The sequence below is a fragment of the Myotis davidii genome, unplaced genomic scaffold, assembly GCF_000327345.1.
Source record: "Myotis davidii unplaced genomic scaffold, ASM32734v1 scaffold1785, whole genome shotgun sequence".
NCBI lineage: Eukaryota > Metazoa > Chordata > Mammalia > Chiroptera > Vespertilionidae > Myotis > Myotis davidii.
Genome location: NW_006296527.1, coordinates 91283 through 118130, shown reverse-complemented (window position 1 = coordinate 118130; position 26848 = coordinate 91283). Strand labels below are relative to the sequence as shown.

Here is a 26848-nt window from a genome sequence, read left to right as displayed (position 1 = left end):
TTGTAGAGTCTAAGGTTTATGTAAATGTTAGTTCTCATTTTGAACCTATTGAGCAAAGATGTAACATGTCCCTCAAAAAACAGATTGTATAGAAAGTGTCATTAATTGCAGTTTTTCAAGACGTAGATCACACTCTGATGAGCTATTGCTTCTGTGGGTCTTTCATTAGCTTTCCTCATCCCTTTATACAGAGCCAGACAGGAAAAGGAGTTACCACTCTAACATTTTAGCAAATGCAGGGAGCCCCCCCGCCCACTCCCACTCCTGGAAGGGGTCAGTCACTACTAGCTTAGTTGAAACATCCCCACCAAGCACACTGCCCCCCATGGCATTCTATTCTGCTAGAAAATTCCATGTCGATGAAATATGGACAGATAATGTTGGGAAGACAAATGACTAACATTTGTGAAAGTATTTGAACTCTTTAAAAGAAAAGACCCACACTGATTCCAAAGATTTTTGTTATGATCATTGGAATTTAAAAGATGATATTTTGGTTGACTAATGTCAGTTCCAACTTTTTTGTCTCTTGGTATTGAGGGGCTAGGGTCCACAGATTTCATTTTTAAAAATTAATAAAAATAAATCAAGTCCATAGCAGAGGTCAATGCCATCAGTACCTGGTATTGCCTGACATCCTCCCCACAAGCATCCCAATCTCCGCTCAGGCAAGTCACAGTTCAGCCTTTTTGCGGAGCTCAGCACTCTAACCCCCTTCCAAATCAGGCCCATCTGCAATGCCCCAAAGTCCCAGAATTAGACTCAATCAGCCAACCATGTGGTAGGTGCTATGCAACCTACTGAAGATACAAAATGAAAAGCCAAGAATCCCTCCTCACAAGGAGATTAAATGCCAAAAAGAAGTTACAATAGCAGAGTTGTTAATGTAAAAACATTCAAACCTGTAAAGAATTTTTGTGAGTTTATTTGAGCCAAACTGTTGACAATTGCCGGGAAGCAGTATCTCAATGGATTTGACTAATGCTCCGCAGAATGGCGGTTTTTCATCTATTTTTATACATTGCAATCAAAGGAGCGGGACCTAGGTGGGTTACATGAAATTCATTGATGATAGACTAGAGAGGCGGGAGAAAGCAAAGCGGAGAAACCTCTGGGATTGGATGAAAAGCAAAATGATAGACACATACTTAGGTGGGTGCAGGATAGTTAACAGTCAACAATTAACATGATAATAATAACAATGAATGAATTTGTGTATCTCTCCTGGTGCCCAGGCACATTAGGTTGTGCCCAAGAGGTCCAGAAAAAGGGAAGTTACAAGTTACCCAGACATTTCAAGGATATGTTATCATAGATGCAAAAAGACAGATAGGCTTAGTTAAGGTAAAGGTTGACTTTGTCAGCGAAGATACCAGCCTAAGATGTGACTATCCACCATAACTGCTTTTAGATAAAGTTTAATTTCAGACCATCCTTTGTAGTTACTTTAGATCTCTGAGTTTGCAAGATTGTCATGCAGGCCTTCCCTGAGCTCATCAGGTTAGCATGTGGCCCCTTTCATCCACAGAGTGATAGGAACTCTAATAGAGGATGAGCCCTCACAAGAGAGGGGGTCTCAGTGCTTCCTAAGAGAGTTTTGGCAACTTTGAAGGTGACACTAAAATTGAAACTTGAAGAACAATAGCATGTGAACCATGTGAATAAGGAGGGAAAGGAGAGTCCAACAAAGGAAGAAGGATACCCAAGGTCAAGGAGGTAAGGGGAGGCAGGGAAGGGCGTGCAGGGATAAGTTCAGGGAACCTAGCTAGTAAGGGACAGGAGGAGGCACAGTCAGTGATGCAACCTGAGAGAAAAGGGAGGGATTAGCCCAAACTCTTAAACCCAGAAAGGAGGAAAGTGAGAGCCACTGGCAGATGTGATGATGAGGTAGATGTCCAGATGAGAGAGCAACTGCAGACTAGGCCGGCCAAGGCTGAGGCCCAAACTAAATGTTCATGCAATGTGCAGAGTGACAGAGCAAAATAACTGCAGTTTTAAGATAACATCAATCTTAGTGCTTCAGTATTAAAGGCACAGCAACTGTTTCAGAAAAGGCAAACTGAACTTTTGTGTGACTCTAACAATAGTTATGGATAAATTGATAAGTTAATTAAGTCAAAAGAAGTAACAGATCATGAGTAGGCCCCTTAGGTTTTGTTGGATAATTCAAATATTGTTATACCAATAAATATATTGAGAGACTTGAAGGTCAACCAACATAGAAGAGTTCAGTAGATGATGACAATGATCTTCTTGTCTTAAATCTTCTCTAGTCTTCATAACTTTTCACATTTGGAACTAACCCTAAAGAGTCATATCTGGGAGGTTTTTCCCAGCTTTATTGAGACATAACTGACATATAACACTGTGTAAGTGTAAGGTGTACAATATGATGATTTGATACATGTACATATTGTGAAACATTTACCACATTAGTCAATATATCCTTTACCCCACAGAACGATGTTGCAGTTATTGTTATGGACAGAACATTAAAGCTTTCCTCTCATAACAACCTTCAAGTGTTCAATACAGTATCGCTAACTATAGTCATGTTGTTGTACCTTAGATCACTGGAACTTTTTAGAGTCATATTCCTACTAAATAAAAGTAGTAATTCAGGGCTTATGGAAAGAAAAATAGAACAGATGAAAAGCCTGAAAAGGGTAACTAGGGAAGAAATAAAAGGTTTTTAGAATCAGAGATTCTGCCTTACAAAAAAATAACTAGAGATGTCTTTGGGTAATGGCAAGTTAGAGAAATTGTAGAACAGTAAAAAAACGTATTGTTTACCTACCAAAAGAATGAGTACCTCGCCATGTTTCACATCTCTAAAAGATGGTTTGAGCCCCAACCAATTTGGCTCAGTGGATAGAACGTCCGCCTGAGGATTCAAGGGTCCCAGGTTCGATTCCGGTCAAGGGCATGTACCTTGGTTGCGGGCACATCCCCAGTAGGGGGCGTGCAGGAGGCAGCTGATCAATGTTTCTCTCTCATCGGTGTTTCTAACTATCGCTCTCCCTTCCTCTCTGTAAAAAATCAATAAAATATATTTTTAAAAAAAGATGGTTTGAAATCTATCCGGAGCGTGATGCAATGTCTTTAGACTATTCCGATTCTATTGGGCAATAGGTGGTAAGAAGACCTGACTCCAGTGTGGGTCAGAATAAGATTGAACAGGAACTAGACAGATCACATCAGTAACAAGGCCAGGCAGTGGGAGAAAGCATATATCAGTTTAGCAGTTTAGGGAAAAAAGGAAATTTTCAAACTTAGTGTCCAAAAGTCTGAGAATAATATGTTAATTCCAAAAAGCTGATTGCATCAATTCAGTCAACCAGACCAGAAAATCATGATTTAAATTTTATACTTCTTTTTAAATTTTCTAATGTACCACTTAGTTAATGAAGTATTAACTCTTTGGGAGCTGGAATTCTTGAAGTCTTATAGGACGTGCCCTCAGCAGTTTTACATCAGACTCTATTAAACTGGTTTTAATAGAAAAAGAACTAAGGGAAGTTGCTACTTTGTAAATAGAATTATTCTGATTTCATCACCAACCTCACAGCTTTCCAAGCATTTGTACAAGTCATGATAATGATGCCAACGAGTGAAATAATAGCCAGTTTCACAACCAGAGTGAATTGTGGCTTATTGTTTTATAGTAAACAGTCAGATTTTCAAACCTGTATTTTCCAAACAGCCTAAGCAGGCCTTGTTTTCCAAGTGATTCATTTAAATAGGCAGTGAATTAGTGGATGCTAGGGCCTCTGTAGTGCAGGGAGGAACTGGGAACAGAGTCCTTCTCCCTGGGGAACTGAGTGCAGGGGCAGGAGGGCAATAGGTCTTTTGAGAGGGTGATGCTATTTCTAAAAAAAAAGAATATACTTAAGTTAATATTTCCTAATTTTTTATTCTGGAATTAAAATGTTCTGCATTTTGAAATAGAATAAATGTTCTCTAATTTCTCAATCTAAAACTCTTCCAAGCCAGAACTGCCCCACATCCTTGGAACTGCCAATGCCTAAGCATCTCTGTGCTGGCACTGAATGCAGCATTGGCCCTCAGTCATTCACATGAGTAGTTTCTGATGCTCCTGCCCCACCTCCCACAGTCCTGTCATGACTTTATCTTGGCTTTATAACCTGCTATGTTGCCAGGTGGTTTGTGTTTTTGGTTTGGAGTTATTTTCTGTGCATTTGACTTTTGTTTGTTTGTGTGTAATAGCCATAAAAACCTTATTGCCTCCTTTCTCTTTCAAGCTCCAGAGATAAGATAAATTTGTCAAACTAATCCTTAGACAGGATCTAATTTTTACTTCACAATGACATTTTATAATGTCAATAAATCTAATATCTGGGACAGTTACAGGTCTCTATAATCCTCATTTGTCTAGCCTGAAGTAAGGTTTTAAAATTTTTTTTAAACAAGCCTAAATAAGAATTCCAGAAAAAAAAATTAAGCAAAAGATTTTTCTAAAACAGAACTTATTCCTAGAACTCATGCTTTATTGTATCAGTGATTTAAAATAAATAAAGGACCTAATTCCAAATAATTGGGTAAGAAGAGTGCTGACCATCCTCAGAGTTCCAACAAATAGTTACTGAACAACCTCTAAGTGACAAACCCTGGACTAGACCCTGGGGACACTGAGTTAAAGACAGAAAAAGTCACAGAGGACTTAAAGGCCAGCAAATGGTGTTGACAGAGTATGACTACTCTGTAGGACAGAGGAAAACTGAATGACTTTTGGGGGCATCGGGGGAAGACATCCTGTCAAGGCAGTCATTGGGGTCTCATGACCAAGTTTGCTGGAAAACTGGAATGGGTGCTAAAGGAGTATAAAATGTTAATGGAACCGTGACTGTTCTCAAAACAATGTGTGGGTGTTTGTTTTGGTCTGTCAGTATGTACGCTGGTTTCTTATTCCCTCGCTCCTGGTTCTTCTGCAGAATGCCCTAGCTAAAGCCACTGTGAAGGAGCTGGCCACGCTGCACGGCACCAAGTACACTTATGGCCCAGGAGCCACCACGATCTGTGAGTATCCGCTTCCGAACTGTGCAGGGAGAGCCTGTGCTTAAGAAAGTGATAATGGCTCCCAGAGCCTTTTCTTTCTGATCATTTATACCATGTGGTTTTGCCTCAGGGTGAATTTTTTATAAAATATGTCATCAGTTTCTGTTCAGAAAAAGAGATAAAAGTATATCGCTTTCAACACACGTAAACATTCACTCTCTATAAACACCTATTGAGCATCTACCATGTGCCAGACCTTACTGGGTGTTGGAGAAGAAAGGAAGGGTGGATAGTAGGAAAGAGAGAAGAAGAAAGGAAAGGAAGCGACCAGTCAATCTTCAAAGTACCCACAGCAGGGAAGGAAGAACTGTGGACAAGGGTGAGCTAGGAGATGACCAGAGGGAGCACAAGGAGAGCACCCCAAGGAGTAACCAGCCCAGCCTCGTGTCAAGGGTGACTGCCCAGGTGATGGTACAGAACAGTTGCTGGAGGAAAGCATAGGAGGGAGGCCTACTTCAGTCTCAAGCCAGGCACTCGGGTGTGCAAACGAGTGACAAAAGACATGCATGCAGCAGGAGAATGAGGTGGGGGCTGGACCCCAGAGCCTTGGAGTCACTAGGAAGGCACATTCTGCAGGCTCTGTTTTCAAAATCTACCAATATTTTTCTCTGCCTTTGCTAATTTCTTTTGCCCCAGGTCTGAAAGGACTGGAAATACAAGGAAAAAGACTAGGTCCTATCATCAAGGGGCCCCCCGTGCAGTGGGAGATGCTCCAATCCTAAGGCTTTAAAAATGTTTTAAAGGAAAAAAGGCTTTACGTAGAATACAGTTCTCTGTATTCTTGTCCTTTTTAAAACTTCTCTGAGTCAGACAACATATACTATTATCTTAAGGGGTTCTAGCAGAAATAACCGACCTATTCATATACTGAGAACTTCTTGTATATTTTATTCAGCCTAGTCCAGTGAGGTTTATGATTCTACTGTAAGGTCTGGGAGGGAAGAGGCCATGGCTTTTCTTTGTCCTGATATCATCAGAGTTGAGCCCATGGCTTGCTGCTTAGTGGGGGCTGTACATCGTTGACTGAATTAAAAAAATAAGTGAATGAATGAATGAACTAACGAAAGAACAAGTGAATCAATAAATGAATTCATAATTCATGTGGCAGTGACACCAAAACTGTTATTGAATGAATGACTGGATGACTGCTTAATCCATGCCAGGACATAGGCCAGGCCCTGAGGAAACAAGAATGAAGGCATAGCCCTGCCACCTGGCTGCTCCAGTTCTATCCCTCAGCACGGTGGCCCCAGGGCTGGGAGTCCTCTCCTCTTACCAGTCACCATGCAGCTTTTCTTATTTTCCTGTAAGATACATATTCTTTTCCAAGAAATTATATATATATTTTGTAAACAAATTCCATACTATATGGCATAGTTTACCACAGCATACAAGCACACTGAGTAGTTTATACGTTACAATTACATACTTCCTAGGGTAGTAAACACATCATTCCCACAAAGGAGGCTTAGTGGCAACAATGGTCTAATTTTTAAAAATAGCCTTTATATTTTTATGATCCAGTTTACTAGGCAAGCAGCCTATATTATTTTGCACAGTGAAACATTTGTAATTATAAAAGAAAGCTGGCATGTTTAAAAATTTCCTTCCTAGATGTAAAGATTTGTTTTCTGCTGTTTGCACATTTCAGATCCTGCTGCTGGAGGCTCTGACGACTGGGCTTATGACCAAGGAATCAAATATTCCTTCACCTTTGAACTGCGGGATAAAGGCAGATACGGCTTTGCCCTTCCTGAATCCAAGATTCGGCCAACCTGTGAAGAGACAATGCTGGCGATCAAGCACATTGCCAACTACGTCCTGGAGCATCCATACTAGTCAAGCATGAGAGCCTTAGTCCAAAATGCTCACTGTTTCTTTTCTATCCTGAATTCTCATTTTTGCTTGCCTGGATATTTCCAGATCCCAATTCTTCTTTTAAGCTTTTGGGTCTATTAAATTAGTTGGAAAAAGTAGTAATAAAAGTGAATCACTATCATCGGAAAAGTTGACAGATTGCCTACTTCTTTGGGGGAAAATGAAGTGAACAAATGACTAAGTAATCTGTGCACAGTAATGAAGTGGGTCCACTGCACATGGGAGTTAAAGCCCTTGAGGTGTTGGCCAAAACTGGCAGAGCACAGAGATGCGCAGGTTATGAAGGGGGCTTTCAAGGGTCATAAATGATAGTATAGGTGAAAAGACCCTATCTTGATTTAGTTTTCATCTCACTCAACTCATTCAAGTTATTTTATGAGCTGTGTGCTATGTGCCAAGCCCTTTGCTAAGCAATTGAGAACAGAGCAATGAAAAAGAAAGATAACATTTCTGCCCTCAGTGGTTGTATAGACCATGTGGAAAGACAGACATGAAACAAATAGTTATTTAACTTGTTATGTAATAATCCATTAATTTACATTAAGCAAGTAAGTGGTGGACAAACTGCATCAAAAAAAATTAAAAGGTCTACCTACCTGATGTGGGGAGAAGGCTCTCTCAGGAAGTACTGAAACCTGAAGAATTAAGTCACAATTAGCTGATGAAAAGAACACCCCTTCCAGGCCCTGTGACTATTCAGAACCTGAGAGAAGAAGCCAAAGAGGGTAAAACTTAAGAGAGTTGAGGAAAGAAAGGCCTGTGTATGGGCTGAGGAAGGAGTAGGGATCATATTAGGCAGGTCATCTTAAGGATTTGGAACATTGGTCTAGGAACAATGGAAAGCAATGAAAGGTATTAAGTTGTAAATGACATAATCAGTTTTTAAAACACCCACCAGGCTAAGTTGTAGAATGCAGACTGGAAGTAAAACAAGAGGTACTGGGAACCCTGGCTGCACAAAAAATCACTCTAGGACTTGAAGTTTTCCAGAATTAGAACTGGACATGCTAATGGTGGAGTATATTGTGCAAAGTGCAAATTTTAAAATAATGTGTATTTATTAATAGTTTGGGAACATCTCTTATTTTAAAACCATAGAACAAAATATTAGTTCATTGTTTTCTATGTGGATTCAAGGAAAACAGGATTCCACATCCAGCATATGTTGAAATATCTATGACAGTGTACTTTTCAAAAAAAGAATTCTATTTTGTGCTCACCACCAAGAGCACACAACAGAGTATACAGATATTGACAATGTTGTACACTTGAAACTTATATAATGTTATTAACCAGTGTTACCTCAACAGAAAAATTAATTTTAAAAAATGATAGTATATGACAGAAAACAAAACAAAAAGAATCTTTTAAAGTCACACAGTTTGTTAGAAGTTGTCAAGCTAAAGAAAGATTAATTGCATTCATTGTCCACTAGATGGTAGCAGTGAAGTTGCTACAATTTCTCAAACAATCATCAAAATAATTTAATAATACATTATTTAAATAAGAAGATAAAAAGATCCTGGCCAGCATTGCTCAGTGGTTGAACATCAACCTATGAACCTGGAGATCATGATTCAATTCCAGTCAGGGTGTATGTTCAGGGTGTGGGCTCGATCCCCAGTGGGGGGCATGCAGGAGGCAGCCAATCAATGATTCTCTCTCATCATTGATGTTTCTATCTCTCTCTCCCTCTCCCTTCTGCTCTGAAACCAATACAAATATATTTTTTACAAAAAGAAGAAGAAGGTAAAAAGACATCCTTTCCCTGGGTGGTTCAGTTGGTTGGAACCTTGTCCCATGCACCAAAAGGTTGCAGGTTTCAGTCCTGGGTCAAGGAGCATACAGGAGGCAACTAATCAATGTTTCCCTCACACTGATGTTTTTCTCTCTTTCTCTCCCTTCCTCTCTCTCTAAGAATCTATACTAATAAAAGGGTAATATGCTAATTAGGGTGGACATCCATCTAGACAAAGCCACAGCAGCCGTGAGGCCTAGGGCTCAGGCAGCCATGAGACCCAGCAGCTGCGAGGCTAGAGCTCAGGCCTCGCAGCCACCACAACCGGCAGTGGCAGCAGCAGCAGGGTGATGGGGACGGCGCTTTCCCCTGATCAGCCCAGTTGCCTCCCACAGGGTGAGGCCAGACTGTAGCTTAGGCCAGCTCCCCATCAGTAGGATAATCACCTGAGGGCTCCCGGACTGTGAGAGGGGGCAGGCCAGGCTGAGGAAATCCCCACCCCCCAGTGCACAAATTTTTGTGCACTGGGCCTCTAGTCTATAATAATAAAAGCATAATATGCTAATTAGACCGGACAGCTGAACAACCTTCCGGATGTCATTCCAGATGAAGCTGCAGTAGTGGGGCCAGGGCAGAGGTGGTTAGGAGCGATCCGGCGGGCAGGCGAGTGGTTAGGGGCAATCAGGCAGGCAGGCAGAGTGGTTAGGGGCGATCAGGCAGGCAGGCAGCACAGCAGTTAGGAGCCAGAGTTCCCGGATTGTGCGAGGAATCCCAGATTGCAAGAGGGTGCAGGCCAGGCTGAGGGACCCTCAGCCTCCTGTGCACAATTTCATACACCAGGCCTCTAGTCAATTTAATAAAAAAACACACACACACACACACAAAAACATATCTCTGGTGAGGATTAAAGAAAGAGAGAGAGGGAGAGAGACATTTTTAAGGGCAAAAAAAAAGAAATTCTCATAAATTAGTAAACAATACTGATGGTAATTTAAAAACAGATGTAATTAGCTAAATTATCTTTCCCCATTCTATATTTAAGTCGTATCCATGTTGTGAATTGGAAAGCTAACTCAACCGCAGTTACCTGAGCGGAGTGTTCTTGCTGGAGGTATGTCATTGAATCATAGATAGTTCCCAAGATGCTCCCTTACCCTGCCTCTGTGGGATGCCATAGCCCAAAGTTCAGAAATCATGTGAGTAAACTATAAAGAACCCTCCAAAGTCTCTAACTGAGTGTTTTAAAATAGAAATTATGAATATAGATGGGCTTTTCTAAAATTACAAGGAATTTTTTAAAAGAATAAGGATTGGGAAAGCAAATACACAAATATTCTCATTTGAAATCCCACGTATCCAACATTTCCTGCACTAGAGACACTTTTGCTCTATCTCTTGCCAACATTAACAGCTAATGACTTAGGGTGTCACTTGCCTGAGCTAAACTGGAAAAAAAAATGAAAACAGAAAGAGGAGTCTGCTGTAATCCTTCCCAATGCAATGGCGCTGCATGCCTGCCTGCACAGCTGACCTGCAACTGCTGAGGGTCCCAGCCCAGGCTTGCCCACCCAGGAGCCCCTGTCTGTGGGGCACCTCTCCCCCTCCCTTCTTTAACTTACTCCAGCCTGAGAGCCCAGCAGTGAGCCTCTCCTTCAGTTCCATACTCTCATCTTTCCCAAAGCAGCAATTAACTAACAGCACAAGAACGGCCTCTGAATCTTTCCTTTCTCGAATGGTTTGGCTACAAAATAGCAAGACTGGTTTTCCTGTCTGTCTGGGTTATTGAAGTTCTACATTCCTGGAATCACACTCCATGTATTCATCTGCTTTTGCCAGCTAACCTATAGGAATTGGTCAGAGAGAATTTCAGTTAGTGAGGTTATTTGGGCACCAGTTGGGGTCTTGATGATCTCTCGGGTCATCTCACTTAAGAAGGTAGTCATTCTCCCCTAGCCAGGTCCCACTCTGCATGAATCACACAGGCCTCTGTCCAGAGATGTTACCTTTGCTGAAATGAACAAAGGCAAGTTTCTCTCCAGCATTTTGCAGGGCAGTTTTGTTTCAATGTCAAGAATCAAACATCCACAATTACAGGTAACAAATCTTTCTTTCACCATATCCTTTATGAAATAGCTAAAGGTGTTCCACAAGTTTGTTGGATTCTATTTGAAGACAGATAATTACTTGAAGGATTCTAATAATGACAAAACAATTTTGACTTTTATTTTTTAAGAGATTTCTCTTATAATGTCTAAAATATGCAGAAAAGCATAGTTTAAAAAAATGTGGTTTTTAAACTGGGGTTAGACATATACTACTGAAAAATCCTAGGAGTATAGAGATCCAGAAAGATAGGAAATTATTGCTATGTGAAGCATTCAATTTTACATCTCTTTTCAAAGAGATTAATTTAACCTATGAAACATATTGTCTTACATAGCCAATCCTGAAATGATATGATATCCAACAGCTATCCTACCCCCATATATTTGCCAAGATCTTTGATAATCTTGCTGCAGTAACATAAAGTTGTACTGAATTATGCTTGCTAAGAAATCATACCCATTCTGAGAAAAAGCTCGAGTATATTCTTGAGATCCATCTATTGTACAATTCCTCAGAGGCAAAATAGATTGGGGAGAAGTGGCAGGTCTTAAAAGCATCACATATCCATGTGATTTGTCAATATGCAAGATATGAATAAGTCAAAGACTTATTTATAATCAGAGTCTTATCCTGAGAAATATCAGTATCCTTCAAACATTTATTTAGATCCCAAGAGAAAATAGAAGTGCCATTCCCACTGGACCTAAAAAAAAATATATAGAAGCCTTTTCCACACAGTTTTAAAACTAGTCACACAGAAAAAGGCTTCCAAAAAAAGTCGGAATGTTAGAACTAATGGTGATTTCTATTGCCTTCTTCCAACATTTTAATAATTTGTTAAATTATTTTCAATGGGAATTTACCACTTTTAGAATAGAAAATGTAACTCCAAAAAGCTAAGCTACTACAGAAAAAAAAAAATCTTGAAGTAGTCCCCATTGAAACAAACATAGAGGGATATTTCACCTGCAAAGGTTGCAGCAGGCACTTTAGTCTAGCATGTGATATATGCTGGTGCTCATCAACGCTGCAGCGCCCGAGGCCAGTTGTAAGCCTGATACAGAATCTGACAATTTCATCACTACCCAGAGGTCATGGCATGTCTTTTGGTACCTACCATCCTCCACATCCCTTACATATGCCCTCTCATTTAGGCATCACAGCCACTTTTTTTTAATTTAAATTCTTTATTATTGAAAGTATTATATATGTCTCCTTCCCCCCCTCCCCCACTGACCTCTCCGGGGCTGCTCCCTCCCCAGAGCAAAAGCCCTCATCCCCCTACTGTCTGTGTCCATTGGTTATGCGGAAACAGCCTAAGTGCCCAGCAGCAGATGAGTGCATTAAAAACCTGTGGTACATCTACACAATGGAATGCTATGCTGCTGTAAAAAAGAAAGAACTCTTACCATTTGCAACAGCATGGATGAACCTGGAGAGCATTAGGCTAAGCAAAACAAGCCAGTCAGAGAAGGATAAATACCACATGATCTCACTCATTTGTGGAATATAATGAACAACATAAACTATGAACAAAAATAGATCCAGAGACATTAGAAACATTGAACAGACCATCAAACCTCAGAGGGAAGGCAGGGGAGAGTGAGAGGGGGGTTGGTAAGAGATCAACTACAGCCACTTTTAAAAGTTGCATTTGCATCCCCATTTTACAGATAAGAATGACTAGGCAGCTTGCTCAAGGTAAAGTGTTCAGAAGTTACTCTGAAGTTATATCTGTCAAGCTCTTGATTTTTCTCTGTACCCCTGCCAAACATATTCTAAGAGACAATGGAACAAGTGTTTGCTTTGGGAGTTCTAGTGTTGATGAGCTTGTCCAATGTCAAAAACATGAAACCATTTGTAAAACCCTCTTTCTTCTTACCTGCAGGGGTGGCAATGGGGACCTTTGAAGGAATAAAAAAGTCTTACATTATATCGCACATCTATCAGATGGAGAGAAATGAAGCTATTGCTGCCGATCCTATCTAATAATAGACAAACATGGTAATTGTCCGTACCTTCGCTACGCCTCCCATTGGCTAATCAGCATGATATGCAAATTAACCACCAACAAAAATGGAGGTTAATTTGCATACGTGAGTGCGAAGCGGTGGAGCAAAGACTGAAGGCAGCTCTGGCCAGAGCAGCAAAGGCTTGAAGGTGGCTCAGGCCGGAGCGAAGGCCTGGGTCCCAGGTGCCGGAGGAAAACCGGTGCCAGCAACCAGGTGAAGGGAAGGCCTATTGCACAAATCTTTTTATGCAACAGGCCTCTAATAATCATAATAATAATAATAATAATAATATGCAACCATGACTCTGAGAAATTTCATATATGACCACCTATACATTTGTCAATGTGAAGAGGTAGTTTTTTGTTTTATTTATCATCACCCGAGGATATTTTTCCATTGATTTTTTAAAGAGAGGAAGGGAGGAAGGCAGAAAAAGAGAGAGAGAGAGACAGAGAGAGAGAGAAAGAGAGAAAGAGAGAGAGAGAGAGAGAGAAGTTGATGTGAAAAAGATACATCTATTGGTTCCTCTCTCATGCACCCTGACCGGGGCCTGGGATCAAACCAACAACCCAGGTACATGTACCCTTGACCAGGAATTGAGCCCAAGACTCTTTGGTGCATGGCACAATGCTCTAACTACTGAGAAATGCCAGCCAGGGTTGAAGAGGTAGTTTTTAAAGGAAATTCTAATAACTTCACTCACTCTGTTAGATTACCTATGATTCTGGGTAGAGGTGTTGCCATCTCCCAAATAATCTATAATTAACTGAGTTGTGTTCAATATGGAAGAAACCAACCACCCCAAGAGACTGTTTAAAATGGCCTATTCATTAATTTTACTTTCAAAAAGCATTTACTAGACACCTGCAGCATCCAGATCCTGAAGACAGCAGCCAATGTACAAACATTTGAGCAACCATATTATGTTGCCCTCCAGGAGTCCTCGAGCTGCTTTAGGGTTGGGGGCTGCCTCTGAGAATAGAGGGAGGAAATAGGAAGGAGAGGAGGTGGATGCTGTAACTCCTTCTGTAATGTTGTTTTGCTTCCTTACAAAGAGAGGTACAGAGCAAATATGGCAAAAGTATGGCCATCATAAAATCTAGATGGTGGACACATCAATGTTTTCCAGATTACTTATAATATTTTAGTATATTCAAAATATTTTTTAATTTAAATGTTTTTAATTTAACAATTTACAATGTAGCTTCAAAAACATATTTTGTTATTAAGGGCCACCCCACAAGGTTCTGTGACCAGATACACAAATTTGTCACAGGTTTCAAATGAAAATTTAACTTAATACTTTCCCTCATTCCATTCAAACATGTGGTAGAGCAGTATTTTAGAGCAAAGAATTGGTTCAAATCCCAGCTCTTTGAACATACAAGCTCTGTTACCTTGGGCAAGTTACTTGCTAAAAAAGGAATTTGCCTCCCATTCTGTGTGCAAAATGCATATTCCCTATTGTAAAAGAAATATGAGTCACATGGCATTTACTGTTATGTCCCCACCCTACCTCTCAGTCCTCAACTAGAAAACACGGGGGGTTTCATCCACCAGAATCCTAAGAGGAAATCAGCTGCTTCTCCAGATAAGAGCTGAGACATAAAACTGGCAGAGCTCCTGGGAGCAGGCAAAGAAGAACCATGCGTCTCATCCTGCTTGTGGGTTTGATCACTACCGCCCTGGCTATTGCTCCTGTCCGCTTTGACAAGTAACTCTCACCACCCCGTGTTGTGGTCTCTGTGTGGGAAGAGGATTAAGGAATGCTCTTTGCAGTTCACATTTTTCATCTTTTGCTTTCGTGTAGAGAGAAGGTGTTCCGCGTGAAACCCCAGGATGAAAAACAAGCAAACATCCTAAAGGACTTGGCCAAAACCAACAAGGTAAAGCATTTAAAGCATTTAAAGCATTTATCTTTTCTTTCTGTTCTCTAAAAGTTGCTTCTTTTTTATGTTTAATGTCCGAAGACAAAGGTAAGGGGAAGAGGCAGGCACTACTTGGATAATTCAGATAATTGCCAGTACTTCCTAGGTTTTATTTTTGTTTTTGATTTTCCCTAGACTATCACTTCCACTTTTCCTCCCAAAAGCCTTTTTCTAGTCAAAATTCCTCCCTGCTAGTGCTTTGCCCACTCTATTGTGCTCACTCCCACCCCAGTCTTCACCCGTGGCATCGTTTCTGTTACAGTATTATTAACTGATAACAGTACTAAATCAAGATGTGACCCTTCCCTCTCCTATGTCCAAAAAGAAACAAAGTCAGACCAGTCTTTTAAAATATAACAGAATAACATAATCATTTTATTATCCATTCAGCTGCTCCTATACAAAGGCACATGTGCCAGCCAATTTGCATACATCATTTCAAATTCTCCAACAGATTTTCTGTGTCTGTGTCATAATCTAACCCATTTAAAACACAAAAATTGAAGCTCAAAGGCATAAAATTAAATAATCAAGATTACACACCAGATATAAACCCAGAACCAAATCTGGGATTTATTCTAGTTCCGATTTATTCTAGTACCTTATCTCCACTTCAAATCAAAAGTTCTACCTACTCTAATTCCCAAATGTTTTTCAAATCCACATTTTTCTCTCCATTCCCCTGCCACTGCCAAGTTTATGTTGGCTCTACCTCTTACTGTAACAATTTCAATAACCCCTGAGCTAATATTCAGTCTTAGTCCTTTCCACATGGCAACCTAACTGCTCTCTCTAAAACTTGATTATTGCATTCCTCCAACTGAGGCTTTTTCATGAGAGGCAGCCAATTATGGAAAGAGTATGGTCTTCAAAGGTTCCAAACCCAGCTATGTGGCCTTAGGCAAGTTACTTAACCTCTCTGGATCTCAATTTCCTTCTTCATCAAAGATTAAGTATGCTAACATTTGGGGAGCTCTCAGTAGTGGCCTGGCCATAATAAGCTCCAGAGTCCCTCAGAATCTGCCACTTCTGCGGTCTCCTGCTCCTCCACCATCTTTCTCTAAAAACTCCACGAACACCAAAGACTCACCCACTTTGGCCCTGCACACCTTTGTACAGGAGGAATGCTTCCTTCTGTACTTGGCTAACTCTTATTCTTCAAGACCCAGCTCAGGCAGAGTCTCCTGCAGGAAGTCATCTTGGTCCACCAACTCTCATGTCCAGCTTGCATTGCTTCCTGTGCTCTGGGAGTGCTTGTGCTTTTCCCTGGCATTGCTCAGCATGTTGGAAATGCATATGTCTCTCACAATGAACTTCTTGCTTATCTTAAGTCCTTTATTAAAGGACTAAATCAATTATAAAACACAATAGTGACATCCAGTTCTGTGCCTTGTGCTTAATAAATGCTCATGAAAGTTCACTAGCCTTGAATGCCTGTTCCACATTACCCTGTTATGACAGAGAAACTGCTGTATGGTTAGATAGCCCTGCCTAATTCACCTTTAAACCATTACTTCTCTCCTATGTCCAATTCATCTGTAGCTTTTTGATCAAAAGAAACCAATAAATATTAGCTAGTTCATAGCAGCCTCATAATCATTAACTGAGTTACAGTGGCATTCAACTCAGAAACGGCCAGGTAGACTTAGATGTGCCCACAAGCTTGTTGTGATGAGTGGAAATTGGGCATTTTCTTCACATTTCTCATATTTTGTATTTGAATATGATTTTAAAGAACAGCAAGAACTGGAATCTTCTCAAATTTATCTTAATCTGAATGCTATCCTTCCAGTCACCAAATTTCTGAAATTCTCAGCCAGAGGAATTAACAATTGATAAATGCTTTCATGTCCCAGTTCTCAGAGCCATTTCACAGTCTGCACAACATCTCATGGATCCTTGTTAGCTTCATTTTCAGGGAAGCAAACTGAAACTCAAAGAGTTATGGTGATTTGCCTAAGGACATACTGCTAGAAAAATGACAGGCTAAACATTATGCCTTCTGTTGGACACAAACATTCCAAGAATTCCAGAATTTACAGGGACATTTGGTTTTAAGGCTTGAATTGGGAAGGAGAATAGGGAACCATTTATTTAATTTATATTCCCAATTAGAGACAGATGCTCTGGCTAAATCAATTATAAAATAATCCAAATCAACCCCAAGATGGTGGAAACAAACAAATTAACCAAACGTTGTTAATTCTTTTTTGCATTTATAGATAACACTAAAGGCCCATTGCACAAAAATTTGTGCACTCGGGGAGGTCCCTCAGCCTGGCCTGTGCCCTCTCGCAGTCTGGGACACCTCGGAGGATGTCCACGTGTTGGCTTAGGCCCGCTCCCTGGAGGATTGGGCCTAAGCTGGCAGTCAGACATCCATAGAGGCCTGGTGCATGGGTGGGGGCCAGCTGGTTTGCCCTGAAGGGTGTCCTGGATCAGGGCGGGGGTCCCGCTGGGGTGCCTGGCCAGCCTGGGTGAGGGCCTGATGGCTGTTTGCAGGCCGGTCCACGGCCCCCAGCCACTCATGCTCCCAGAGAGGCTGGCTGGAAGCAGGTATCTGGGATTTATTTATCTTCTATCATTGAAACTTTGTTGCCTTTAGCGGAGGCCACAGCTGGCCAGGGCAGGCGGGAAGCTTGGCTTCCTCCATTGCTGGGGCAACCAAGCTTCCTGTTTGCTCCAGCTCCATGGCTGCCAGCCGCCATCTTGGTTAGGTTAATTTGCATATAGTCACTCTGATTGGCTGGTGGGCGTGGCTTGGGGCGTAGTGGCGGTGCAGTCAATTTACATGTTTCTCTTTTATTAGATTAGATATCATGCAAGAGTGACTGGCACAAAAGGTTTCTTTCCCACTTTATAATATTCAACAGATCTTAAATATATTTGCAAAAATCTCATAAGCTTATTAAGACTAGGGTCTATACCTTAGTCACATTGAACCCACATTGCTTCATGGTGTATGACTCAGTCATTTATTAATAAATGTATTGTTTGAGCAAACAAACAATTAAAACTAACATTGAATTCCTCTCCACAGCTTGACTTCTGGTATCCAGATGCCACCCACATTGCTGTTAACATGAGGGTGGATTTCCGAGTTAGTGAAAAGGAATCCCAGTCCATCCAGTTTGTCTTGGATCAAAATAAAATGCACTATGAGTAAGTTCTATTATTCAATATTCAAATGTGTTAGATATTCAAAGTTTGGGGAGTCTTGAAATTGAAAGGGAAGTTCTATTTTTTAATTGGGGGCAGGGGGAAGAAAGCTGTATCTACCACATAAAACTTACAATTACTTACAAACAGCTTATTGAGGCCTGACTATAGAGATGATGAAATCAAACTTGGCCAATCAACTTCTATCTTATGTTTGTTCTGATCTGCAAGAATGACAATTATCTACCTCTGCCATCTCTGAAAACCAACCCCTAGTGAGGACAGAGTGCATGTGAGCAAGCATAGATGGTTTAGCCACATTCATCACCCCAACAGGAAATCGCCCAGAGCTCAGATGCTACTGGTGACCACCAGCACCATAGTTTTGTATTTGAATTCTCCTGATACATAAAAAAAGACCCAAATTACAGTGTTCACCTTTAAGTCAGAGATGAGAGAATGTAAAATACATAGTAAATAAATAATTTTTATGAAAGAAATTCTTTCTCAGGCAAAGCAAAAGCAAGCAATAGAATAAGATAAATCCAAGAGGAGAGAATTTTCAATAGGCCAAAGATTCCAAAATGAGTCATTGTGGTCCCAGCCATGGGCCATGCACTGCCTGGGCCCTAGGGCAGTGAACAAAAAGGGAGCCCAGCAATGAATATTACAAATCAACACAATATAGGAAGCAAAATGTGTTATTATACTTTTAAACATTTAGTGATTTAAAGTACTAAAGGGTCCCATCTTAACTCCCTTATCCCTAATCAGCCCTGGAGTCCCCTCACCACTAAAAACACTGCTAAACACTAGTCCTTTCTCTAGGACCTGCCATTTCATGCCCCTGCTATCTAACTTAGTACTGTTACTCAAGAGGCCTCTTCCAGATGAGACAAAGTTCCCATCATCCACTGCAGAGCATTTCCTGCTGTCATCACAACTTGGTTGCATTATGATATTGCTATAATATCCTCAGTAAATATAAACTCTATTGAAATTAAGATAAGACATGTAAGACAAGTTGAAAAACATTCTTGTTCTTGGCTTGATGGCTTAAAAAAAGTAGCAGGCTGTTATTAATCTCTGTCTTTGTTTTTGCTGTTGTTTCCAGAGGGAGATGAAACAATTGAAGTTAATAAATGGGAAGAACATATTCATAGTTAATTTATACCAAAGTTGATTTAATTCTTTTTAAGTAATATATCAAAATGTGCTTTTCTATGTTTTTATAAATTGCACCATTAAATTAGAATAGATACTTGATAAGTATACGTCCAAGTTATCAGGAATTAGTGGTGCATTATGAATTCTCTGCTTATGCTAAGGTTCAGATGACATCTGGATACTTTCATCTAAAAGACACTGTCTTCCCACCCTATATAACTATTGGTGACTGTCTCTTGATTCACTTCATGGCCAGATCCTCATAATAGTGTGTTTCTCAATTTGTCTTATGCCAAGATACATCCTTGCTATCCACATCAAGAACCAAAGTGTTAAACTACCTATAAAATTTAGTTTTATCTAATTAGGACATCATTTCTAGAAATTAGTCCAAATTAACAAGGGTTGTAGGAAAGCCACATAATTAGATAGTTACCTTACTCAGAAATATAAATATGTAAAGTGATCCGTGCAGACAAGAACTATTTAAAATCTTGTCTCCAAGTAACAATTATATAGATAATTTTATTTGCATATTAATAATATGTGTTACTTGGTGTCAGTCAGTAAGTGAAGAGAGTTCTAAGAACAGAAATATCTGATTAGATCCAGGCACCAGTCTGAATAAAACCACATTATGAGACTGGTTTGACACAATGATTTACTTGGATAACCTTCATTAAACAGTGCAACAACAACAAATAATATGTATATATTAACAAACCTTAACAGACTGGTGGAAAAATATCTAAAGGAAAGTGCATTCATTCAACTAAGCTTAAAGGGGCACACACCATATTTGAATTCAGCAGTTAAAAACCCTTGTGTTTTTACTATATTTTTAATATTTTAGATATTTTTATTTTAGAGTCATTTTAGATCTTTTCTTTTATCAAAAGTTAAAAGTGGGACATCTGTAATACTTTCAAAAATAAAAATGCATTTTTTAAAAAGTTAAAATTAAGTGATAGAGTTGTTAATAAAAGGTAATTCAGAAAAATACTATTAATATAATAGTAAAAATAAAATGATACAATTAAGTAAAATCTTACTAAGATCCATTTAAGATTGTGTGGGAATTGCAAAAGAGATCTATGTCAAACGGACACAGCAGTCAACACTTGACATTGATGTCTAATTAATAATGTTCAGTCATACACAAATTCATATTCCAAATATATAAAATTAATAGTCCTATAAAATTAATATTTTAATACAATAAGTCATTCTAATGTCTCATCCCATTCGTTTTCCTTCTGCTCTACCTTTCTATATATTATTTGCCCAAGAGTAAAACAAGTATGTTGATACCTGCTCTAAATGTTGATGAGATGTTGGTCATAGTAGAAAGCAGCAGAGTGTGGTCCAGTCCCATTTACACCAGGCATTAGGTATTTAACATGAACAATTTACTTAACTTCTCTCCTCCTCACTTTCTTCATCTTTAAAATGGGGTGTTGTAGAGCTTTCATGAAAATTTACTGAGATGATAAAATCGCTCTTTGTCTGGTTCCTTTACTTCTATTAAATCCAGTAGATGAAGGACTATTTATATGTGTTTACACAATTGTGAGCACGTGCACACACACATGCACACACACATGCACACACACATGAACTATGTTTTCTCCTATACATACACACCTATGATAAAGTTTGGTTTACAAGTTAAGTACCTTAAGAGATGAATAATAACTAATAATAAAATATAATAGTTATAATAATATGCTATAAATAAAAGTTATGGGAATGTGGTCTTTCTCTCAAGATATCTTATTGTAATATGTATATTCACCCTTCTTGTGATGTGAAATGATATCTTGCCTATGTAATAAGGTGAAGTAAGGTACTCAGAATGGCATGCAATTTAAAATATATGAATTGTTTATTTCTGGAATTTTCCATTTAATATTTTTGGACCATAGTTGACCACAGGTAACTGAAACCTTGGAGAACAAAACTGTGGATAAGGGGGAGACTTCTGTACACTAGCCCACAATTCTCCATCATTCCTTCTCTGTTCCTCTCTAAAAACAGCAGAAGGAGGGTGCCTTGACATGGTCAAGATAGGATAAGAGCTAAGTAAATGCTTATTATTATGGTTATGCAACTTTCTCAGGACAGTCAGTAGATTTTTGCATAAGAATACCCACGTTTGTCTGTGTTGTATGTTGTGAATGTGTGTGCTTTGAAGAAAGATTGTGAGTGACTATAGGGTGGCACTGACCAATAGCAGCATAATGCAAGCCACCTGCATGCTTTTAAATATTCTAGTAACCATATTAAAAAACCAACATTGACAAAATATTTTATTTAATCTAGCATATGCACAATAGTATTTCAACATGTAATGAATATAACGTATTAGTGAGCTATTTCACATGTACGGCAATATCCATGTTTGGACAAGCACATTTTAAGTGTTCTATAGTCATGTGTGGCTATAGACTATTATATTGGACAGTATAGCTGTAGATAAATGGAAAGATCTGAAGCCAGACACATGACATGTCTAAAGCCCATGGTAAGAGAATAATCTGATCTAAGATAAAGAAAAGGGAAGAGAAAATTTCTGCAAATTAAAGATAAATTGTTTTTCTTTCCCTTGTAAATGTGCATTTTATCATTCCTCTGTCAAACAGAATCTTGATTCATGATCTACAAGAAGCAATTGAGAAGCAGTTTGATGTTAAAGAAGATATCCCAGGCAGGCACAGCTATGCAAAATACAATGCCTGGGACAAGGTACAGTAGAATGCCTGTGCTTCCAAAAAGAAAAAAAGAGTTATCCTCAACATCTGTTGTCACTTATTTTTCTTTTTTCTAATTCCTCAAATTGCTTTTGTTCTTAAGATTGTTGCTTGGACTGAAAAAATGTTGCATAAGCATCCTGACATGGTCTCTCGTATTAAAATTGGAACTACTGTTGAAGATAATCCACTGTATGTTCTCAAGGTAAAAATAACTCGGGAACTACTGATTCTTATTATTGTTGAAAAACATGAATTTTAAAGTTACTTTTTGCCGCATACAGCTAATTTTGATACAATAAAAAGTTATTTTTTAAGAACATTTAAGCTCTAGACATTTTAGAATAGAAGTAACAGTTGGTTTCAGGTGGAACCAAAAAAGTTCCTAATTAAACCATTTGTCAGATACAGTGGATAAATGCAGACAAACATCTTACTTATCCTGTATCTTTATTATAAGAGTTTATGATGTCTCTGGTGTATAAAACAGTTTTATATCCCATTAAAATTCAGTGAAACTGTTACTAAAATATCATGAAGAAAAGATAAATTTAAGAATCATGGAATCATAGGATCCCAGAACAATGAGGCATTTCCACCCCATGTTGAAGGGGATTCCCTTCTATAACCGAGCTGATCATTACCAGTCAGCTGCTGCTGGATTTTGATGCATTCCCTTAATAACTAGGAAGCCCTTCCTGACCCTAAACTCCCATCCGTCCATTCTCTCCAACCGCACAAAACAAATCTAACCTCTCTTCAAAATGACAGCCCTTCAAACATCCACTTCAAACACAATCACAAAATCTTGTCCACTCCAAGCAAAATATCCCCAGGTTATGAAGACAGAAAAACAAAAGAAAATGACAGAAACAGAAGCAATTTTATAATCTATGTCTCAGACCAAAGGATATTAGCAGTAAAATAAAATAAAATAAAACAATAGATTGTGATTTTTAAAAATAACCCTAAAAGCAACTCTGACACTAGGGAAAACTTTTGAAAAATACACTATAGAATAAATTATGAATTATGTGTAGACATTTAAGGATAAATGCCATGGTCCTACCTGAGAACATAAGTGCTTACACAGGTACTCACTCAACGGAAACAGGGGAAAGAATTGCTTTGAGAATGTGAATGAGCTATAGGACAATAAGAAATAAGAGATCAATCTGTGAATTCATGCAAAATATCTTAATTTTATTTTTAAACAGATTGGGAAAAAGGATGAAAGAAGAAAGGCTATTTTTATGGATTGTGGCATTCACGCACGAGAATGGATCTCCCCAGCATTCTGTCAGTGGTTCGTCTATCAGGTAAGTGAATGGAACACCCATACAACCCTCCCCTGATTATCAAGTCTCAGCACCTCACTGAGTGGCAACCTTCCAAATGAGTGCAGTTCCACTGAACTGGACAAGCTTATATTTGGTGCTGCTAGGAAATAAATGCTCCGATTTTACTCAGCATTGTTTTTATAAAAACAATTGACACCTTCCTTCAGACTTCTTAAATTCCAGCTGACAGCTTAGAAAATGAAAAGAAAGTTCTTTTGTTACAAAATGGGAGCTTTTCTTATAGTTAGTATGGAAAATCTAAAACTATTTTAATATTACAATCCACAAACGTGGCCTTTCTTCAGTAAGCTCAAAGCACAGATCTTTAATTTCTGTTTTGGTGTTTCATTGGCCACACATACACTTTGCATACTTAAATTCCCTTCCCAAGTTAAAAATGACTCACTTTTTTTAAGTTTGCTATTCCTCTCACTCTATTTCTATTGTATTCTGACTACTACCACGTTTAACTTTCTCTTTCCACAGCTTATGTTAGCAATACATGACAGTGGCTTTCTGGGCATGGATAGTTTCACTGGGAATGAGTCTGCAAGAACTGATTTATTCCTGCCCTGTTTTAGCTCTTCCAGCTGAGGGTCCAAGCTCCCCTTATGCAACCCATAAAGGAAATCAATCATAAGACTATCAGATATCTCCTGGCTCCAGTATAGCTGTACACAGAGAGATTTTCCAAAAAGGATGACAGAGATTTTAGGTAGCTATAGAAAGTCCAGATACTTAGAGAAATTTCAGTCAGATGTGAGGAAAAAAGTTGGTCAATTTCTAAATGCTTAAGTTATCAATAGAACACTTTTTCTTTAATTTATGAACCCTCTCCAATATTTACATATTCTTATGTTTTCAAACTCAATCCATATGTCCATAGGAATGTGCGGCAAATAATCTATTTAAAATAAGTTGTGCTAATTTTTCACTTGACCTCTATTCTCCCTATGAAATGTATCTTGCATGCTACATTTGAAATGCTACAAGTCTCAATAATGAATGATCCTGTAAGTAATGCTCAGTTTAATTAATTTAATTAGTCTAAATAAATGTCATTTTTTTTCTGTTATCTATATGGGTCATTTATTTTTCTGCAGTTTAGGAGAAATATGTTTGAAATCATGTGACCTTGGGCAAATGACTTAAGGAGTGGCAGTTATTACTATTATAACCACAGCTTTCCACATGATAACTAAACTTTACACCAATAGCTTCAGCTTTTTTCTTATCCCACAGGCAACCAAAACTTACGGGAAAAACAAAATTATGACCAAACTCCTGGACCGAATGAATTTTTACGTTCTTCCTGTGTTCAACATTGATGGGTATATTTGGTCATGGACACAGGTACTGTTCTGTAGTTACTCTTTTGTATTTAGATAATATATTATTTACTGACTAATTGCTATGCAATAAGTTTAAGATTTGGGTAACTGCCTTGGTTGGTGGGCTCAATAGTTAGAGCATTAGCGAGCAAGCGCGCGCGCGCGCGCGCGCACACACACACACACACACACACCCCTAAGGGTCTGGGATTTGATTCCCAGTCAAGGGCACATACCTGAGTTGCAGGTTTCATCTCCCTTCCCAGGTCCTGGCTGTGCAGGAGGCAACCAACCAAGGTGTCTCTCTCTCTTTTCCCTCCCCACTCCCTTCCCCTCTCTCTAAAAATCAATGGGAAAAATATTCTCGGTGAGGATTAACAAAACAAAACAAAATCTCAATTTCAGACTAAGACAAGCAAGGTTTCCTAGCTACATAGATGTCTTTGAAATAATATAAAATTTTGGACACAGACAACAGTGTTTGAAGGCCTGGGAAGGTGAGTATGGGATGGAAAGGGTCAATGGTGAAAAAAGGGAAGGGGACATCTGTAATACTTTCAATAATAAAAGTAAATGAATAAAAAGAAATAATATAAAATTTTTGTTGCTGAAACTGGTAGTGTGGAAAAGAAAATAAAACAGTAATTATTTTAAAAAATGTATGTTATATATTGGCAAAAGCACATTTTATAGCTAAGAATACAAGTTATTTAAAGATATTATGAACACATTGACTTCAAAGTAAATGTCACTGTTCCATCAACTTGGGACAGAATTTGAGGAGGAATATTGCATCAAAAATAAATTAAAAAGTGGCACAGATATCTGTCTGTCTTTTAACAGGATCCTTTATTTCCCTGCTGTTGCTAAATAGATTAAAAACAAACTTCCAGACAAATACTATATCATCAAGTTCTTTTCTGAAAAGTATGTGGTCACAATTTGAATTGTGTTGTATCTGAATCTATAAATGGTGAAAGATGTAATGAAGTTATAATTTAAAGTATAGGTAATTTCAGGACATCATCTATCTTTTCTAATACTGAGAATTAATCAACAGTTTTTAAAACTAACTTAGAATATTAATATAAAAAGCAATATTTCTGAAAATATTATGTTATGCAAAAACAATATATTTTTCTTTATAATAAAGGGCCTCAGTTTAACTAGACAGATTTCCAGTAAAGATGTAGACACTTGCAGAAAGGATCTGAAATGATAAACCTGAAAAACACAAACTGATCTGCTATAAACACTTCCATCACTTGATCCTGCAGAACCGCATGTGGAGAAAAAATCGTTCCAAGAACCCAGGCTCCAAATGCATTGGCACTGACCTCAACAGGAACTTTAATGCCTCATGGAACTGTGAGTTGACTTGATCTCAAGCAAAAGAGCTATAAAGAGTGTTTAGACACTGAATTTACTTAAACCACCTACTTATTTCAGTAAAGATATGTATTAGCTCTGTGGTGTTAATTTTCTAATCTGAAAAAGGAAAGATAATCATCACTACAATAGAAATATTATGAATGTTTTATTGTATGGAAGGAAGTGGGGCATGGGATTATTTATCAAACCATCTCTCACTTAATATATTTCGTTTGCTGAAATTAAGCACAACCCAAAGGTACAAAAATTCAGATAATCTGAAGACAGATCTTAGGTGTGCTTCCTCATCCTATTCTGATAAAAACTGAGAAATGCCAGTGGTTAAAACCAACATACAGGTAGTTCTTCAGATGTTCAGTGAAAAGAAACATCTGGAGAGAGAGAAATTGAAAAGGTTTAATGGAAATGCAATAATAATAATAAGCAAAGACCTGCTACACCAGATGGCTTATACTTGCTACACAAATATGACTTGATCATCCTATCTAATAATAGACAAACATGGTAATTAACTGTACCTCTGACACGCTTCCCATTGGCTCATTAGGACGATATGCACAGTAACTGCCAACCAAGATGGCAGCCAGCAGCCAGGCAGCTGAAGCGAACAGGAGGCTTGCTTGCTCCAGTGATGGAGGAAGCCAAGGTTCCCTGCCTGCTGCTGCCGGCCTCTGACCTGTAGTCTAAGAAACAATGTTTCAATTATAGAAGCCAAAAAAACCCAGATACCTGCTTTCAGCAGCCTAGGTCTCAGAGCTGGAGCTGAGCCTCAGAGCTAAAGCTGACTCTCAGTTCCAGTGACAGCCATAGAAGGTAAATAAATCCCAGAATTAAACAAAAAGGAGAGGTTGGGAGCTTCAGTCACCCCCCAGCCTGAAAACAGCCCTCAGCCCCTCACCCAGACTGGCCAGACACCCCAGTGGGGTCCCCCAACCTGAAGGGTGTGTGACCAGCTGCAAACAGCCATCACC

At 38.9% G+C, this 26848-nt stretch overlaps 2 protein-coding genes across 2 annotated transcripts in view; both read left to right on the top strand.

Annotated features, from left to right (window-relative positions):
- The window catches only part of CPB1 (carboxypeptidase B1), a 40425-nt gene extending 33350 nt beyond the window's left edge, over nucleotides 1-7075 (top strand). The window contains exons 10-11 of the mRNA XM_006771858.1: nucleotides 4953-5037; nucleotides 6728-7075. Of these exons, the coding sequence (XP_006771921.1) occupies nucleotides 4953-5037; nucleotides 6728-6915 (273 nt within the window). The 3' untranslated portion in view covers nucleotides 6916-7075. The remainder of the gene's footprint in view (nucleotides 1-4952; nucleotides 5038-6727) is intronic.
- Nucleotides 7076-14409: 7334 nt separating this feature from the next.
- The window catches only part of CPA3 (carboxypeptidase A3), a 22790-nt gene continuing 10351 nt past the window's right edge, over nucleotides 14410-26848 (top strand). The window contains exons 1-8 of the mRNA XM_006771857.1: nucleotides 14410-14524; nucleotides 14621-14696; nucleotides 17779-17900; nucleotides 21707-21809; nucleotides 21918-22019; nucleotides 23032-23133; nucleotides 24397-24507; nucleotides 25763-25853. Coding sequence (XP_006771920.1) covers nucleotides 14457-14524; nucleotides 14621-14696; nucleotides 17779-17900; nucleotides 21707-21809; nucleotides 21918-22019; nucleotides 23032-23133; nucleotides 24397-24507; nucleotides 25763-25853 — 775 coding nt within the window. The 5' untranslated portion in view covers nucleotides 14410-14456. The remainder of the gene's footprint in view (nucleotides 14525-14620; nucleotides 14697-17778; nucleotides 17901-21706; nucleotides 21810-21917; nucleotides 22020-23031; nucleotides 23134-24396; nucleotides 24508-25762; nucleotides 25854-26848) is intronic.